Source organism: Panthera leo, chromosome A2 (assembly GCF_018350215.1).
Source record: "Panthera leo isolate Ple1 chromosome A2, P.leo_Ple1_pat1.1, whole genome shotgun sequence".
Classification (NCBI taxonomy): Eukaryota; Metazoa; Chordata; class Mammalia; order Carnivora; family Felidae; genus Panthera; species Panthera leo.
This window is the reverse complement of record NC_056680.1, coordinates 154,798,150-154,818,612: the sequence shown is the minus strand read 5'-3', so window position 1 is coordinate 154,818,612 and position 20,463 is coordinate 154,798,150. Positions and strand designations below refer to the sequence as shown.

Sequence of the window (20,463 nt, the reverse complement as noted above, 5' to 3'; positions counted from 1 at the left end):
GGGAACCCTCTTGCACGGTTGGTGGTAATGCAAACTGGTACAGCCACTCTAGAAAACAGTATGGAGGTTCCACAAAAAAATTAAAAATAGAACTACCTTATCGCCCAGCAATTGCACTACTAGGTATTTATCCAAAGGATACAAAAATGCTGATTCGAAGGGGCACACGCACCCCAATGTTTATAGCAGCACTAACAACAATAGCCAAATTATGGAAAGAGCCCAAATGTCCATTGACTAAAGAATGAATAAAGGTGTGGCATATATATACAATGGAATACTACTCAGCAATCAAGAAGAATGAAATCTTGCCATTTAGAGTAACACGGATGGAACTAGAGTAATATGCTAAGCAAAATAAGTCAGAGAAAGACAAATATCATATGAGTTTTTCCCTTCTTTACACTGTGTATAAGTATGTATCTAGGTTATGGAAGAAACAGACTATAACAATCCAAGAAAATTACAACATATAAAGTTAATTTTTTCATATATATATGTATATATATATATATATTTATATACATATACATATATACATATATATATGTGTATATATATATATAAATATATATATATATGTATATATATATATATATATAAAATTTTATATTCTAGGTTGAAATTAGGCATTAACACTGACAGCAAGTTTGGCCTGGTCCCTTACTTTGGTGAATCTGACCATGATTTGCCATACTCTTTTCCCACTATCTCAAGACCAGCCAAGTCCCAGTTAGAGACTGCCTCATTAGCCTTAACTAAAATAAAGATGATAGGGAGCAGAGGAGCAACTGACCCATAGGAGACAAATAATGGGAACAAAAACAAGCATTTGTTGTTGTGGGATACAAGGATCTTGAGACTACTTTTACCACAACATAACCTAGACTATCCTGACTGATATAAGAATAAATAACAAGTAGCTCAGATAAAGATAAACAATTAGCATTTCATGATGTAGCACTGTAGGCTATCTAGCATAGTGGTTAAGGGAATAAACCGCAGCCAGACTGCCTAGGTTTGGATCCTAGGCCTTTGCATACTAACAATGTGACTTTGGGTAAGTCACTTATTGTCTCTGTGCCAGAGTTCCTTGAGTAATAATAGTAGTTACCCTAGGGAGTTCTTATATGATTTAAATGAGTTGTTTAGTAGTAAAAATTAAAGAGTGAGACTTAAGCAGTATTTCTTAGCTTGGGTTCCTCAGGAGGCCAAGGACTTATTGGCTATTCATTGGGGAATACAGTCCATGAGAGCAGGCATGAATGACAAAAGATATGAACCATGGAACACTGTAAAACCAATAAAAGGATGCTTTACCAAGCTTCCTGCCCCTAAGTGCAACTAATTGTGTGATCTTTGGTACTACTCACACCTTAGTATATGTATAAACTCTGTTTCATAACTATCCCTCAGAGGGGAAAAGGGGAAAAATTATCTACTGGTGTCTACTTTCACTGGTCATATTACATCCAATTGAGAGTAACTCCCCACAATTTCGGGGCTGTCCATGCATGGACTTGGATGCCAAGTAGGTCCCTTTTTGGTGAAATCAACAGGGAATCCCTAGGGCTAGATGTGAAAAGTGTTCCTGACGTGCATAATATGAAGTATTGGTTGTTAATATCATTATTATTGTTCACATTATACATACACATCAAGCATTTCTGCGATCCATTTTGGGAAGTAGAGAGAAGTATTCAGCATAGCAGAAAATTATTGCCTGAAAAGTTGGGGATAGGGAGTTTAGGCACTGGCTTCTCGAGTATTTAACTTCAGTGCTATACTGCTTTGGAGTATGGAGCTCTAGATGGACAGTCCTCTCTGGTTCTAATTACCTAGTATACAAATAAGTAAGTACTGTGTGACAGAGCAAGATTCTTTAGAATGGAACAGGCTCTTCTCTTCTGCTGAGAGTGATATTTCTTCCCTATCAGACACACTAACCGAGACCCCAAGTTCAAGAAAGCATATAGTCACGTCTACACAGGCCTCCTTCTCTTGATATTCTCCTTGAGCTCCTGGCTACTATGTTATGCTCCAGGAATATTTTCCAAAATATTTTAATTTAACAGAAGCTCCACTTACCAAATATCTTCCAGTTAGAGAAATGTATTCATATAAATAAGCAGGTGCTCCTGAATAAGAGAAAAATAAATAAATATTTGAATAAATAAAAAGGTAAGATTGAATTACTACATCCCTTAAAGTACATAAATGAAATTTATTATTTTATTTTTATAGGCAATACCTACACATGGTTACAAAAAAAACCAGAGAGAATATTAGAAGTCAAACAGTGAAAAGTCTCATTCTTTTCCCATTCTATCTGTCCATAGATCTACAAGTAATTACTTCTTAACTTCTTACAATGTGGTCCACAAGCAAATATGAATACTATTATATGAATATTATTTCTACTTCTTTCTTACCCAAAAGTGAATACTAAGTTCCATGTGCTTTGCTTTTCTCACTTAACAATGCAGCCTGGGGATCATTTCTAATCATTGCAGAAAGAGGTTTTTTATTCTTTTTATGGCTGCATAGTATTTCATTGTATGAGTGAAACAATTTATTTAACCAGTCACCTACTGATATCCATTTGGTTATCAATATTTTGTTATTACAAAAATGCCATAGTGGATAAAATGTGTGCTTATGACATCAGAAAGGGAATCACTGATTGGAACCAAAGAGGGGCTGACTAGGGGAAGAGTGAGTGAGGTTGGTGTGCTGGCACAGAGGCGCAAGGGCTGCCTTGTGGGAAGCTGGATGACAGCACGCTAAGCTTGGTCCATGAGGGGGAAAGGCAACGAGGAATGCAGAAGTGAAATGGGGAACTGGAGCCACAGAAAGAGAGCTACAAAGAAGAATCAGGAAAGAAAGTGGGCAAGAGAGGATGAACAATTGAAGGGGATAGGAATCAGGGGCCAGGTAACATGAACCTTGAAAGGACGGAGGAATGTGAGAGGGGCCGGAGGCTGCCTCTTCCTCTGCCCTCTCTACACTCCTCCAGAGCCCAGGGACCCCGCGGGGCCAGCTCTCCCTTGTCACAGCAGCTCTGTTGTTGTCCCACATCCTTTGGGCAGCAGGCACCATGATGTGGGTGCTTTCAGGTGAGAGAATACCACCTTATCTAGCTCTTCCTCCCACACCCTGAGGAAGCCCACCAATTAGAGATGTGTCTTTTAAAAAACAACCATTCCTGGGATTGTAATGGTGTCCAGAATTGTGGAATTATGCCAGCCAAGAAAATATGCAGAGAAGTACTAAGGCAACAGACTTTGGAACAGGAAACCAAGGGCAGAGGTAATTCGTCCCTCACCCTCACCCCCAACAGCATCAACATCAGCTGAAGCTGATTAGAAACGTAGACTCTCCAGCCTTAGTCCAGACCTCTGAATTATAATGTGCATTTCAACAAGATCCCCAGGTGATTGAGGGCAGTGTCTTAGGTCTTCATATCTATCATTGAAATTAGAAATGTCACATTTATAGAAGTGAAAGAATAGTCTTGTTGTATCTGTTGAGAGAGAGAGAATATGTTTGAGTCAGGGAAGGAGTAGGGAGCTTACATGGCCAGAGAACCTAAACCACAGGAAATTTTACATGAAGAGATGAGTCAGTAACCTAGAAATGAGTAGTCATTCCATTCTGCAGTTGGGGAATATTTTTCCTAGCTTTTCCTGTTCAGAAATACAAATATCACACATACATGTATTATTTTTACATTTAATTTTTAACTTTTATTGTGAAATGTATCATATTTTGAGAACAGTATGTATATGTATATCTATAACTATATATATATATATATATATACATATGTATACATGTATAGATATATGTTTAAAATAAAGTGAATTTTTAATAAAAACAACCATGTTAAAAACCATGGCCATAACTTAAAAGGCTATTGTTGTACACAGAATATTTGATGATGGTTATGATGCAGATCAAAGAGGAGTATGTTTTTTCAGAGCATTATAAAATCCATAATAATTAAGACAAGACTAATTCCTGAATAGTTGACACCAGTGCTTTGCTCCATCCCGAAGGGCTTCTATGACTTTGTCATTTCGGAGGGTGAAGATGAAGGGATTGAGGAAAGGAGTAACTACTGAAACCATCAAGGACACCACCCTATTGTAATCAGCTGCTTGAGTTTGCTTGGGTTTCACATAGAGGAACAAGCAACTGCCGTACCCAATCACGACACATGTGAAGTGAGAGGCACATGTAGAGAAGGCTTTCCTCCGGCCAGAGGCTGAGGGGATCTTGAGGATTGTGGAGATGATATAGCTGTACGAGATGATTGTAGGGATAAGAGAACCAAAAAGAACAAAAACAGCCATTAAGAACAGGATGAACTCTATAAAAAGGGTATTGTTGCAGGACAGTTTGAGCAATTGCCCTCGGTCACAGAAGAAATTGTTCACCACATTTGATTTGCAGAAGGTAAGCTGAAATGTGGCATAAACTGGCCAGATTTGAAAAAGGAACCCAAACACCCATGACATAATGACCACCCAGATGCAGGTGCGGCTGTTCATAATGATGTCGTACCTCAGAGGGTTACAGACAGCCACGTAACGGTCCACAGCCATCGCTCCCAGTAATGCAAACTCTGTGGTCCCCAAAGAAAGGTACAGGAAGAGCTGGATGACACATGCAGCCAGAGATATTGTCTGCATCCCAGGGAGCAGCAGCCCCCAAAGCATCACGGGTACGATAATAGTTGTAACCAAGATCTCCAAGGCAGAGAGATGACCAAGGAAGAAATACATGGGGGACTGCAGACGTCTGTCCACACAGACAATCACAATGATGACCGTGTTTCCCATTAATGTCACTGAGTAGAAGAAGAAGAAGATAGCAAAGAGAATATGATGTAGTTCTCGGGAGCCAGGGAAGCCAAGGAGATAAAATTCAGTGGCACTAGAGTGATTCCCCAACATTTAGTTCTGAGCTCTTGTTCCTTGTGAAATCTAAAGAGCAAAAGAGAGAAAACAAGTTTCTGATCACAGGAAGATTCAAGGCAATTCCAGTTTGAGGAAATATATCCTACTCCTAGACTTCACAACATAAGGCTACTATTTTATTATACAAGGTTGATATTAAATGTTTCATGAAGGATATGTGTAACTTATGAAGGTAAACGTAAATGCCCAAGAAGATGAGCAGTAGCCACCAACACCACACCTGAGGCATGAAAACCCACTCACCCAGTATGTACCCGTCTCCCAGTTCACCAGCCATCCTGCCTCCAACCCTGCCCTGACCTGCCATTCTATTCACTTCCCTGGTCACAAAGTGCTCATTCATGCCACCAACACTTCATCTCCAGTGCCCAAAAGTGTCTTCTCTGCCTCTTGTATCCATGTCCTGCAAACTCCTGCTATATTTCAACAGTTCAAAGAATCCCAACCTTAGCCAATCACACAAAGACATGATTACTTCTTTTGTTTGTATCCTTTAACATAGGTTCCATTTGCATTATATTCATTTTAAGTTTCTGCCTCAATTATACTAAGAACTCTGCAGTGTTGTTACCAAGTGGGACCTATCTAGGACATTGTCATAAGAACTGTTTTGAGACAAAATATTGAGTCTTTTCCTGACTTCTGGAAGCTGGCTCCGTGGTGTGGATTATCAACTTCTCCCTCCTTATTCTCAGGATGAAAGGCATCCACCATTTCTCATATCCGTGAATATATATCCTCCAGGCAGGAAGGGCCTCTCCAGTTCCCTGTTAGTGACCTCTAACTCTGAGATCTTTTATTCCTCTGTTCTGTAGATGACAATGGGGAGGCGGGTGCCAGAAGGAAGTCCTGTCTGTACTGCAGTCTCCACCCTGGGACCAGAAGACAAGAAAACAGTGGTGATATAGAGGCAAAATCCTCCATATTCCCCCGGTCTCAAATGTCTAGTTCCAGACAGAGACAAAACCTCGAAATGGGCAGCCTATCGCTCTAACCGAACTGCAATGGTCTCAGTCCCATAGAGCAACTTGGAAAACTCAAAGAGTGCATATGCTTATCTACGACCTTCTATTTTCTCTAGAGCCCTAGGGTAAGAAAATGTTAGAAGACATCAATATAAATCATACTGAGTTCTTCAGGAGGTCTGGACTTCTTCCCTCACCACATGCAGGTCTTTGCTCAAATATCTCCTCTCCACAGCACTTTCCCACACATCCCCTTCAAAACACTACCTGCACAGTTTCACTCTCTAACCTTGTTAGGCTGTATTTTTATTCTATTGGCTCTCATCAGTAGCTCAAACCATATTATGTGTTTAATTGTTTATTAGTTTATCATCCTCAAAATCCCACATTAGAAGTAAGTAACTTGAAGCAAGTTCTTTAGCTTTCTTGTATTATCACCTGTGACAAGAACAGAGTCTGACAAAGTATGTGTTCTATAAATATTTTTAAGTGACTTTATCAATTAACAGGCTAAAGTCAAACCAATGAATAAACAAAGAGTACCCAACCTTTCTACCTTTCCCTCCATTCACTTTTCTCTAAAGCATTGCCAAGCCAACCTGCAATCTCTCTTCCCAGAGATCCCCACAAGAAGGCAAGCAGATAAAAGGAAGAGATGAAGAGATATGAGAGAACAGGAACGGAGGTGATGACAGAGAGTGTGCTCATCGCCAGCACTGGGCACCATGAAGCTGCTCTCTGCTATGGAGGGATGATTTGATGGAGGGCCATCTAACCTGCAGCTACCTTAATCCATTCTTCAGGCTCTAGGTGTCCTTATTGTACCTGGCAGCCAAACCTAGACCCTCCCCCTGCTAATGCTCTGGTAACTCTCTCCTTCACCAAGGGGCATACCTGGAAGACACTCACCTGTAGGGAACGGACTGGACTGGAAAGTTCTATTGCACTTCAGGCATCATGCAGGCTCCCACGGCTAGTAAACAGCCATGCTTAGGAGACAAGGGCAGCTCCTGCTGTCTCCACTCATGGTGAAGAACACTGTCCACACCCAGGAGCTCAGGAAAAAGTCCAGAAGTAGTGCTGAGAGGAATCTAGCTATCTCCCTCCCCCTCATTCTCTCTGCCTCCTTCCTTTTCTATCTTATCCATCCCCAAGGATAGTTATACACTGGAGAATCATTTGCACAGGTTCAGAGACACACTAGGGATGTAGTCAAGGAAAAGCTGAAGAAACTTTCACTCTTCCCTCCTGAGGATAATCAAGTTTTAGACCTCGGTAAAGTTCTCTGCATTGGGAAAACTTAAACACTCCTACTCAGGAATTTCTCAACTTTCAGGCTGCCATCCTCCCAGACCCTTAGTTGTCACCACTACCAAGCTGTGAACACTCAGCCCCCTCATCTGCTCTCTGCTTCTCCCTGACTCCATTTAGCCCTACAGAGCCTGCGCTGCCCCCAAGCTGATGACTCCAGGACAGACTCAGAAACTTAGGGGCCACTAAATCTTCTTCTTCTTCATCTCCAAGGTTTCAGGAAGCACAGCTTTCCCGATGATCTCTGCACACTCTAAACCACATACCCTCTGTCCACAGTTATGGGAACCTGGCAAGACAAATAGAGAGGACCTGCCACCTACTCCAATGTCACCTTCTGATAATGCCACAGCCCATTCCAGTCCCTCCAACATGCACCCAACTCTGGGTGTTCAGCCATACATTTCCCTTCTAGACCTTCAAATGCTCTCAGGTCACCTCCCTGTGCTGCTTGAACTGAGGGGTCAAACTTGAAGAAACACTATTCAGAATTAACAACAACAACAACAACAACAACAACAACAAAATACTGCATAAAAGTGAGAATGGCTGGGATGCAGAGTAAAAGCAAAATCACACTTAAAACATTTACTTTTAACGTTGAAAAAAACTGCCATCTTTCATGAAATTAGCACAGGTATTATTTAAAACTCAAATGGAAGCATATAGGGTAAAGCATAAATATCTCTCTCCCCATCTGCTTGATTCTCCTGATCCATCTCCTAGAGCTAAATATTATAAATTATTATTATTATAATCTCCAGCATATTCATACAGAAATTGTCTGTGTGTTACAAGAGTGTATGTATATATATATATATATATATATATATATATATATATATATTCTTTTTAGTAAATTATATGTAAATAAATATACTTTCCTGCTAACTTTTTCTTGATGTGTGTGTGTGTGTGTGTGTGTGTGTGTGCGTGCGCGCATATGCATGCATGCTTGGGTGTATATTAAATTTCCCCATATTGTTGATGATATGTGGGGCTCCTGGATGGCTCATTCAGTTGACCGACCGACTCTTGATTCCGCTCAGGTCATGTACCCCGTGTCGTGGGATTTAGCCCTGCATTGGGCTCAGAGCTGACCATGGAGCCTCCTTAAAGTTCTCTTTCTCTCTCCCTCTGCCCCATTCTCCTGCTTACATGCTCTCTCTCTCTCACTCTCTCTCTCTCTCAAATAGAATAATTTGTCCATCACATTTTAAGTTACTGTTTATCTAATACTCACTTATGAAATACTGATCATTGTTTAATGAATGTGCTGATGAACATTGCATTTTCTCCAATTTTTCATGTCTGTGTTGCTGCTGCACTAAATATTCTCATGTCTGAGAAACTTAATAGAAGACCATGGGGGAGGGGAAGGGGAAAAAAAAGTTACAGAGAGAATGGGAGGCAAACCATAAGAGACTCTTGGATACTGAGAACAAACTGAGCATTAATGAGGGCTGGGGAAGAGGGGAAAGTGGGTGATGGGCATTGAGGAGGGCACTTTTGGGGATGAGCACTGGGTGTTCTATGGAAACCAATTTGTCAATAAATTATATTAAAAAATATTTTCATGTCTGAAGAGTTGTACAAATACAACTTTTTAATTGCATTAAATTATGAGCTGTTATCAAATCACCCTCAAAAAGTTGCATTAATTTATAATGTCGTCTTTTTAAGTTTTTATTTAAATTCCTGTTAGTTAACATACATTGTAATATTAGTTTCAGGTGTACACTACAGTGATTCAACACTTCCATACCATACCTGTTGGTCATCACAAGTACCCTCCTAAATCCCCATCAGCTATGTCACCCACCCACCCCCGCCTCCCCTCTGGTAACCATCAGAATGTTCTCTGTAGTTAAGAGTCGGTCTCTTGGTTTGCCTTTCTGTCTCCTTTATTTTCCTTATTGCTCATTTGTTTCTTTTTTTTAAAGTCTACTCACTTATTTTGAGCCAGGAAGGGGCAGAGAGAGAGAGGCAAAGAGAGAATCCCATGCAGGCTCCATGATGTCAGCACAGAGCCCAATACAGGGCTTGATCTCATGAACTGTGAGATCAGGACCTGAGCTGAAATCAAGAGTTGGAGACTTAACTGAATGAGCCACCCAAGCGCCATTTCTTTATTTTGTTTCTTAAATGAGATTGTATCAGGCCTCTCCTGAGAGCCTGTGGTCAGGGCATTTCTATTTCAGTGTAGTATTTCCCATGCAGATCCTAGAATGATACTAACATAACAGGAGTCACTGATCATACTGTGAAGTAAAGACCCAAGCTTGAGGGCCTCATCCCCATGGCAAGTGTGCTGATAGCTGCCCACAACACCTTGGTCCCAGCATCTGCCTGTTAGCCTCTGAGTGGCTGTGTTGGGGCTTGTTATGACTCTTGGACAAAAGTGAAGGAAGGTTGCTGTCAAATGAGGAAATCTGAGGAGAATGGACTCTGTCTCAGAACCTTTACTGAAGAACCAGCTTTCTCTTTTTTCTTTTTCTTTTAATCATCATTTTATTTTATTTTATTTTATTTTATTTTATTTTATTTTATTTTATTATTTTTAATATAATTTAGTGTCAAATTGGTTTCCATACAACACCCAGTGCTCATCCCAACAGGTGCCCTCCTCAATGCCCATCACCCACTTTCCCCTCCCTCCCCACCCCTCATCAACCCTTAGTTTGTTCTCAGTCCTTAAGAGTCTCCTATGGTTTGCCTCCCTCCCTCTCTGTAACTTTTCCCCCCTTCCCCTCCCCAATGGTCTTCTGTTAAGCTTCTCAGGATCCACTTATGAGTGAACACATATGGTATCTGTCTTTCTCTGCCTGACTTATTTCACGTAGCATAATACCCTCCAGTTGCATCCACGTTGCTGCAAATGGCCAGATTTCATTCTTTCTCATTGCCAAGTAGTATTGGCTAAAATGAACAAATCAGGAGACTACAGATGCTGGCGAGGATGTGGAGAAACGGGAACCCTCTTGCACAGCTGGTGGGAATGCAAACTGGTGCAGCCGCTCTGGAAAACAGTGTGGAGGTTCCTCAAAAAATTAAAAATAAAACTGCCCTATGACCCAGTAATAGCACTGCTAGGGATCTACCCAAAGGATACAGGAGTGCTGACGCACAGGGGCACCGGTACCCCAATGTTTACAGCAGCACTTTCAACAATAGTCAAATTATGGAAAGAGCCTAAATGTCCATCAGCTGACGAATGGATAAAGAAGATGTGGTTTATATATACAAAAGAACCAGCTTTCTTAATTTAAGGCATGGTTGATTTCCTCTAGATACCTTTCCAGTATTTTCAACTATACATTGGAAGAGCAGAAATGGAGAAGTAGGAAGTCATATAAAATATTAAAACTGCTTTGGAAAAAGTAGTTTCTTATAAACTTAAATATATATCTCCGTATGATTCAGCAATTCTATCTGTAGGTAGTTCCCTAAAATAAATCAAAATGTATGTCCTCACAAATACCTCTGTTATAATGTTCACAGTGCCTTCATTCATTATAACTAATCGTGACAGAAAATAAATATCCATCAACAGAGAATGATATATTGTTATGAGGAACTGCTATTCGGCAACAAAAAGTAAAAAAACTGCTGATAGACACCAAATGGATTAATTCAAGTAAACTACAATGAGTGAAAATGTCAGACATCAAAAAAAGCATACTGTATGGTGTCATATACTCTAGAATAGATATAAAATAATCTGTAGTTAAAGAAACCCCAACAATGATTGCCTCAGTGCTGGAGAGAAATTGGGAAAGATTAGATGAGTAGTCTGAGGTTTGATAGCCATCATTTTTAAATTATTGGATTATAACGATTAGCTTTTTATTCAACATTTTGGCCTGTTAATGACAGATATTGGCCTATAGTTTTCTTTGATGTTAGGTCCTTGTCATGGTTTGCATGATGGCAATTTTGGTTATCATAAAATGAGTTGGAAAATATGCTCTCCTGCCCCCTTTATTTTATGGGGGAAAATGTATTATTTCCTCCTAAAATGTGTGGGAAAATCCACCAGTGAGGACATCTAGGCCAGGAGTTCTCTTTGTGAGAAAGTATTTATAGGTGAAACGTCTTTCGTAGCTATAGGACTACTCCAAACTTCAACTTCAGTTTGAGTTTTTCAGGTGAATTGCTTAATTCATCTAAGTTGTCAAGTTTATTGACATAAAGCTGTTCATGATACCCATTTTTATACTTTTAAGGATTATTTTACTATTGGGATACCTCTTATTTCCATTTCTGGAATATGGAATATAATATAAACCAGATATCTGGCTTATATTTCATGTTCTCAAGTCATTCTCCCTATGTGTGTCTCTTCACACAGGGTGTCCCACTTGTAAGGACAACAGTCATTAGGATTAGGGACCCACCCTACTCCACTCTGACTTCATCTTCTATAATTATATCTGCAAAGACCCATTCCCAAACAAATTATAGCAGCACTTTCACATTCCAATGTACTGGGAGGGTAGAACTTCAACATAAGAATGTTGACAGACACAATTCCATCCGTAACAGAAGTCTTGTTTTCTTCCAATGTGGGGCAATTATGAATACAGTAAACATTCAGGTTCAAAATTACGTGTAGACATATGCTTTCAATTCATTTGTGCATATACTAAGGAAGATAATTGCTGGTTTGTATGGTAAGAGTATAATTTAGCTTTGCAAGAATTTGCCCAATTGTCTTTCAAAGTGACTGTACCATTTTGCATTCCCACCAGCAATGAATGAGAGTTCTGGTAGCTCCACATCCTCTCCAACGTTCGGTATTTTGGAATTTTAGTCATTCTACTGGGTGCGGAGTGGTATTTCATTACTTTTTTAATTTGCAATTTCCTGATGACAGAGGATGTTGATCATTTTTTATGTGTTTATTTATCACCTGCATATGTTCTTTAGTGAAGGGTCTGTTCAGATCTTTTGTCCATTTTTTAATTGAGTTGTGTGTTCTTATTGTTGACTTTTAGGAGTTCTTTGTATATTTTGGATACATGAGCAATTTTTCATATGTGCTTTGCAAGTATGTTCTCCCAAACGGTGGCTTTTCTTTTCATTCTCTTAACAGTCTTTCCCAGAGCAGAAGTTCATGTTTTCAACTTCTGTTTCCTAAATCATGCTTTTGGTGTTGTATCTAAAACATAGTCATCAAACACAAGGTCACCTAGTTTCCTCCTCTGTTAGGTTGTGATGTTTTGTAGCTTTGCATTTGACATGCAAAGTTGAGTTTATTTTTGTGAAAGGTGTAAGGTCTGTGTCCAGAATTATTTTTCATGAAGATCTCCAGTTGTTCCGGCACCTTTTGTTGAAAAGACTATCCCTTCTTCATGGAACTGCCTTTGTTTTTTGTTACACATCAGTTGATGATATCTGTGTGTGTCTATTTCTGCGCTTTCTGTTCTCTTCCACTGATACATTTCTCTACTATTTCACCAATAACATACTGTCTTGATCATTACAGCTTTATAATAAGTCTTGAAGTTGAGTAGAGACAATACCTTCAACTCTGTTCTTCAGGATTGTGTTGGCTATTCTGGGCCTTTCCCCTTTCCATATAAACATTAGTATCACTTTGTCATTATCTACATAATACCTACTGGGATTTAGCTGAGATTTAATTGAATCTCTAGATCAAGTTGACAAAGATTGATATCTTCATAACACTTCTTTCCTGTGCATGCATATGGGGTATTTCTGCGCTTATATAGATCCTTTTCTTTCTTTCATCAGAGTTTTATAGATTCCGTAGTTTTCCTCATGTAGATCTTCCATGAATTTTGTTAGTTATGTACTATTTTTGTTGGTGCTAATTTCAAAAGCATTGTGTTTTTAATTTCAAAATCTAGTTTTTCATTGCTAGTATATGAGTTCACAAGTACACAGGAAAGCTATTTACTTTGCATACCAAACTTATATCCTGTGACCTTGCTATAATCATCTTTAAATAACACTATCTATACCACTTCACCGATAGTGCACGATCTTATAACACAATATACTCAGTTCCTCATACATATTCCTAAACATTGCTGTTATACATTTCACTTACTCATAAGCTATAATCATCCAACACGCTGCTGTGTCATTCTGACAACTGTTGTCTCTGAGATCGGGTAAGTACAAGAAAAATTAAAGTTTTTATTTTATTCCTTCTCTAAGGTTCCTCCTTTCTTTCTATAGGATAAATTTACCAACTATATTATTTACCTTCTCCTTCAACAACTGTTTTAACATTGCTTGCAAAGCAGGTGTACTCATGACAAAGTCCTTCAAATTCTGTCCGAGAAAGCCTTTGTTTCTTCACTTTTAGTTCTTTTATTTCTTCACTGCCATTGAGTCAAGGGGCCTGGGTGAGGCTGCACTGCCCATAGATCAGTTGCGGGGAACTGCAGGCAAGGTACCCCAGTGGCTGACATGCAGGTGTTTTTATCTGACCAAAGTGACAATGAAGTATGATGCTGGAATAAAAACATCAAAAAAAGCCTACCACGTACGAGTTCTCTTACAGGGATGGTAGAAAGGCTGCCCCATCAAAACGTGGGAGCACACCAAGTAAGAAGGCCTACAGAGCACAAAGCACAAGGAATAGTTTATTGTGAGGCTCATGATATCGGTAAGAGTGTACAAGCAGAAAAAAAATTAGTGTACGTACTCAGTAGAATTTTTAGACAAGGCAATTATTAACATAAGGAAGAACAACCTGACAGGTCAAGAAATACCTTTATATTGTTTGTAAATATACCCCAGTAGAAACACTTGAAGACAGTCACCTCTGAAGAGTGTGAAGAGAAACATGGACCAGAAGTGAAATGGCAATAGTCTGATGATTCACTATGAACATCATTTAGAATTATTGGATATTTTTTCTTTTTTATTGTGGTAAAAAATATATAACACAAGTGTACCATTTTTAACCATCTTAAGTGTACAATTCAGTAGCATTAAGTCCACTCACATTGTTGTGCGAACGTCACCACCCTCCATCTCCAGAACACTTTAGCATCCTAAGCTGACACTTGGCCCCCATTAATTAGTAACTCCCATTTCCTCCTTCCCCAACCCCTGCTGCTCACTATTCTACTTTCTGTCTCTAGGAACTGGACTATTCTAGGTACCTCACATAGACGGAATCATACAACATTTTCCCTTTTATATTCACCTTCTTTCATTTAGCAATATTTTCAAGGGTCATCTATACGACAGCATGGATCAGAATTTCATTGTTTTTTAAGTCTGAATAAAATTCCATTGTACGCATATACCACCTTTTGTTTACACATTCATCTGTTTCCTCATCTGTGGAGAGGCTTTTGGGTCACTTCCACTGTTTGACAATTGTAAGGAATGCTGCTATGATTGTGAATAAAGCTTCTGTTTCCTCTTGCTTTGGAGTCTTAAGAATTCTTAATACCAAGTTATATGAATGTTTTGGTATAAAAGCAAGTGTTCACATACAGCATGTGAACAGGAAAATCTCCAGGGTTGGGGCAGTGGCCCTGATTCAGAGTCTAAATAAGGAACACAGTTTCTGACTACTGGTGGTGCCCCTGAGAGGGATAGATGACATCAGGCACAGTGCTCAAAAACAATACTGGCTCGTTGGACTGGAAGGATGGAGGTTGCAGGAAAAATGGAGGAGGACTCTAATAGACCAGGGTGGCCTGATACACGTAAATGGCCTCTGAGGAGTTGTAAAGCCTACGAGACACTTCTGTACAATGGTACCGACACAATATAAAGGTATAAAATGTAAAGGTCAAGCCATTGGTGTGTGCCAGTGAAAGATTCAGGAGCAAGCCTAATGTCACAGAAGAAAGACAAATATTTGCCTACATTTGAAAAGAGCCATAGACTTGTGGTGCTGCTTTGATGGGGTCTGGAAAGAGCCTAAATGTCCATCAACTGATGAATGGATAAAGAAATTGTGGTTTATATACACAATGGAATACTACGTGGCAATGAGAAAGAATGAAATATGGCCCTTTGTAGCAATGTGGATGGAACTGGAGAGTGTTATGCTAAGTGAAATAAGTCATACAGAGAAAGATAGATACCATATGTTTTCACTCTTATGTGGATCCTGAGAAACTTAACAGAAGTCTATGGGGCAAGGGAAGAAAAAAAAAATAGATTAGAGAGGGAGAGAGCCAAAGCATAAGAGACTCTTAAAAACTGAGAACAAACTGAGGGTTGATGGGGGGTGGGAGGGAGGGGAGGGTGGGTCATGGGTATTGAGGAGGGCACCTTTTGGGATGAGCACGGGGTGTTGTATGGAAACCAATTTGACAATATTTCGTATTAAAAAAAAAAGAAAAGAGACATAGAGAACAAGTACGCGAGAGGGAGGAAAGAACAGGGATTGACCTCTTACCGTCAAAGAACCCCTACTCACCCCCATGGTCAGGCAGAAAATTTACAATCATATACAAATGCAAGGAGTCCTAGATCTCAGCGTTTTAATAATCTAACTGTAGTTTGAACACAGTCCCAATCAATAGCCCAGCAAGCATTTTGTAGATATCTACAAACCGACTTCAAAATTTATATGGAAAGAGAATGACAAGAGAATAGCCAAAATAGTTATGAAAAAGAAGAGTCACTTTCCACATCATTTATTTATATCATATATTAATCAACCCACCTACATACATATAATCTTCTAATATGCGTGCACACTAATGCACCAATTTGAATCCAGTGCCACATGGCTGATTCTGGCCTTCTCCTCTTGCTTCTCTGGAACATACTTATCCACATAAGAAACTGGCTCCCACCAGTTGTTATCCTCTTTTGTTCACCTGTAGTATAAGTGTACAGCAATTGCAGAATTGCTAAGTCATACCCCCAGTGGGAAACAACTTTATTAACAATACCATTATGATCGTGCTCAATTCATGAACTGCAAGATCATGACCTGAGATGAAGTTAGTCGCTTACCGACTGAATGACCCAGGGGCTCCCAGAGCTGAGTGTCCTTAAAAATATTACATATATTTTGTACATTTACACTTTGAAAATGTATATTGTAAGATGTATTATAACTACAGCAGAATATACAAATGTCTATATTCAATTAGACAATAATAATGTGATCTCCAATAAGGAAAAATCCGAATATAAGTTGGTGGACTATCAGTGTCTTAAAATTCCCTTGAAGAATTTTGTAGAATTCCCTTGCAGATGACAAACTATTTGATGATGAAAATGATCATTTCAGATTTGAATTAGTGCTATGAGACTGCTCAGGTCCATGATGATGAGTTCATGTTTGTACTTAGGAACCAGCTAACCCTTGAGGAGTTGAGAGCAGCGTTTCATGACATCTCGAAAGACCTCTATGAATTTTTCATTCCGTAGGGTGAAGATAAATGGGTTTAGAAAAGGGGTCACCACTAAAACCATCAGTGACGCTACCCTGTTGTACTCAGCTGCCTGCGTTTGCTTGGGTTTCACATAGAGGAACAAGCAGGTGCCATAGCCGATCACGACATAAGTGAAGTGGGATGCACAAGTAGAGAAGGCTTTCCTCCGGCCAGAGACAGAGGGGATCTTGATGATGGTGGAGATGATGTAGGTGTAGGAGATGATTGTAGGGATAAGAGAACCAAAAAGAATAAAAACGGCCATTAAGAATAGGATAAACTCTATGAAAAGGGTATTATTGCAGGATAGATTGAGCAATTGCCCTCGGTCACAGAAGAAATTGTTCACCACATTTGATTTGCAGAAGGTAAGCTGAAATGTGGCATAAACTGGCCAGATTTGAAAAAGGAACCCAAACACCCATGACATAATGACCACCCAGATGCAGGTGCGGCTGTTCATAATGATGTCGTACCTCAGAGGGTTACAGACAGCCATGTAACGGTCCACAGCCATCGCTCCCAGTAATGTAAACTCTGTGGTCCCCAAAGAAAGGTACAGGAAGAGCTGGGTGACACATGCAGCCAGAGATATTGTCTGCATCCCAGGGAGCAGCAGCCCCCAAAGCATCATGGGCACGATATTAGTGGTAACCAAGATCTCCAAGGCAGAGAGATGACCAAGGAAGAAATACATGGGGGACTGCAGACGTCTGTCCACACAGACAATCACAATGATGACCATGTTTCCCATTAATGTCACTGAGTAGAAGAAGAAGAAGATAGCAAAGAGAATATGATGTAGTTCTCGGGAGCCAGGGAAGCCAAGGAGATAAAATTCAGTGGCACTAGAGTGATTCCCCAACATTTAGTTCTGAGCTCTTGTTCCTTGTGGAATCTAAAGATCAAAGAGAGAAAACAAGTTTCTGATCACAGGAAGATTCAAGGCAATTCCAACATGAGGAAATATATCCTACTCTTCGACTTCACAAGATAATGCTACTATTTTATACAAGGTTGGTGTTAAATGTTTTATGAAGGATATGTGTACTATATGAAGGTAAACGTAAATGCCCAAAAAGATGAGCAGTAGCCACCAACACCACACCTGAGGCATGAAAACCCACCCACCCAGTATGTACCCATCTCCCAGTTCACCAGCCATCCTGCCTCCAGCCCTGCCCTGACCTGCCATCCCGTCCCTGACCACATTGTTCTCATTTATACCATCCACTCTTCCATCTCCAGGGCCCAAAAGTGTCTTCTCTGCCTCTCATATGCATCCTCTGCATAATCTTGCTACATTTAAAGAATTCTGAGAATAACCAATCCCCATGATACCCAAGCACACCCAGACATGGTTCCTCCTTTCTTTGTGTCCTCTAAACACAGACTCCATTTGCATTGTATTCATATTAAATTTCTGCCTCGATTATATTATCAACTTTATGGTGTGGCTACCAAGTGAGACATTTCTAGCACATTGTCATAAAAGAACTGCTATTTTGAGACAAAATAGTGAGTCTTTCCCTGACTTCTAAAAAGCTGCCTCCCTGGATGGATTATTCACCTCCTCCTTCTTGTTCTCATAATGAGTCATCCTCCTTTTCTCATTTCAGTGAATGTTTATCCTCCAAGAGCAAAGACACTCTAATTTCCCCTATAGTGACCACTAACACTGAGATTATGATTCTCCTGGTCAATAAATGACAACAGAAAGGATGTCTGCAGAAGGAAGTCCTGTCTGTACTGCAGTCTCCACCCTGGGGTCAGAAGGCAAGAAAACAGCTGTGATATAGAGACAAAATCCTCCATATTCCCCCAGGTCACAAATGTCTAGTTCCAGATGAGAGACAAGACCTCCAAATGGGCAACCTATCCCTCTAACTGAACTGCCAGGATCCCAGTCTTGTAGAACAATTTAGAAAATTCCAAAGAGCACATATGCTTTTCTATGACCTTCTATTTTCCCCAGACCATAGGGTAAGAAAATAGTTAGAAGACACTGATATAAATCATACTGAGTTCCTCAGGAGGTGTGAGCTCCTTGCCTCAGCACATGCAGGTCTTTGCTCAAATATCTCCTCTCCACAGCACTTTCTCACACATCCCTTCAAATAATTCATGCACCATGCATAAATTCACTTCTAACCTCTTTGGATTGTATTTTGTTATTGGCTCTCAGAAATAGCTCAAATAATATAATACAATTGTTTATTAATTTATCATCATCAAAATCCCACATTAGAATTAAGTACCTTGAGGCAAGTTTTTTATCTTTCTGGTATTACTACTTGTGACAAGAACAGAGTCTGACAAAGTAGGTGTTCTATAAATATTTTTAAATGGCTTTAACAATTAACAGGTTAAAGAACAAATCAATGAATAAACAAAGAGTATCTTTCCTTCCATTCACTTTTCTCCAAAGCATCGCCCAGTCAACCTGCAATCTTTCCTCCCAGAGATCCCCACAAGATGGCAAGGAGGTATATGGAAGAGATGAAGAGATATGAGAGAACAGGAACTTAGGTGATGGCAGAGCGTGTGCTGGTCGCCAGCACTGGGCACCATGAAGCTGCTCTTTGCTATGGAGGGATGATTTGATGGAAGGTCATCTAATCTGCAGCTGCCTTAGTCCTACTCTTCAGGCTCTAGGTGTCCTTATTCCACCTGGCAGCCAAGCCTAGACCCTCCCATGATAATGCCCTTGACCCTGATGAATATGGATGCAAAAATTCTCAATAAGATACTAGCAAATCGAATTCAACAGCATATAAAAAGAATTATTCACCATGATCAAGTGGGATTCATTCCTGGGATGCAGGGCTGGTTCAACATTCGCAAATCGATCAACGTGATACATCACATTAACAAAAAAAAAAGAGAAGAACCATATGATCCTGTCAATCGATGCAGAAAAGGCCTTTGACAAAATCCAGCACCCTTTCTTAATAAAAACCCTTGAGAAAGTCGGGATAGAAGGAACATACTTAAAGATCATAAAAGCCATTTATGAAAAGCCCACAGCTAACATCATCCTCAACGGGGAAAAACTGAGAGCTTTTTCCCTGAGATCAGGAACACGACAGGGATGCCCACTCTCACCGCTGTTGTTTAACACAGTGCTGGAAGTTCTAGCATCAGCAATCAGACAACAAAAGGAAATCAAAGGCATCAAAATTGACAAAGATGAAGTCAAGCTTTCGCTTTTTGCAGATGACATGATATTATACATGGAAAATCCGATAGACTCCACCAAAAGTCTGCTAGAACTGATCCATGAATTCAGCAAAGTTGCAGGATACAAAATCAATGTGCAGAAATCAGTTGCATTCTTATACACTAACAATGAAGCAACAGAAAGACAAATAAAGAAACTGATCCCATTCACAATTGCACCAAGAAGCATAAAATACCTAGGAATAAATCTAACCAAAGATGTAAAAGATCTGTATGCTGAAAACTATAGAAAGCTTATGCAGGTAATTGAAGAAGATATAAAGAAATGGAAAGACATTCCCTGCTCATGGATTGGAAGAATAAATATTGTCAAAATGTCAATACTACCCAAAGCTATCTACACATTCAATGCAATCCCAATCAAAATTGCACCAGCATTCTTCTCGAAACTAGAACAAGCAATCCTAAAATTCATATGGAACCACAAAAGGCCCCGAATAGCCAAAGTCATTTTGAAGAAGAAGACCAAAGCAGGAGGCATCACAATCCCAGACTTTAGCCTCTACTACAAAGCTGTTATCATCAAGACAGCATGGTATTGGCATAAAAACAGACACATAGACCAAAGGAATAGAA

General features: G+C 39.7%; 2 protein-coding genes across 4 annotated transcripts in view; both read right to left on the bottom strand.

Annotated features, from left to right (window-relative positions):
* The window catches only part of LOC122212831 (olfactory receptor 9A4-like), an 85,532-nt gene that overhangs the window by 2,594 nt on the left and 62,475 nt on the right, over nucleotides 1-20,463 (bottom strand). The window contains exon 6 of one of the 3 annotated variants that reach the window (XR_006199340.1): nucleotides 2,089-2,138. Coding sequence is in view for 1 of the 3 variants with exons in the window: in XM_042926809.1 (XP_042782743.1) it covers nucleotides 16,571-17,515 (945 nt within the window). In the remaining 2 variants the exon portion in view is untranslated. Of the gene's footprint in view, nucleotides 1-2,088; nucleotides 2,139-16,570; nucleotides 17,546-20,463 lie in introns of those variants that run through there. The other 2 variants (XM_042926809.1, XM_042926823.1) reach the window with 2 other exon arrangements.
* Nucleotides 4,014-4,961, bottom strand: LOC122212854 (olfactory receptor 9A4). Its single transcript, XM_042926834.1, has one exon. The coding sequence runs from the start codon at nucleotides 4,956-4,958 to the stop codon at nucleotides 4,014-4,016; it is 945 nt and encodes a 314-aa protein (XP_042782768.1). The 5' UTR covers nucleotides 4,959-4,961.

What these genes read in the sequence shown, in the direction of transcription:
- LOC122212854 (XM_042926834.1), bottom strand. Translation starts at nt 4,958, where the DNA reads ATGTTGGGGAATCACTCTAGTGCCACTGAATTTTATCTCCTTGGCTTC.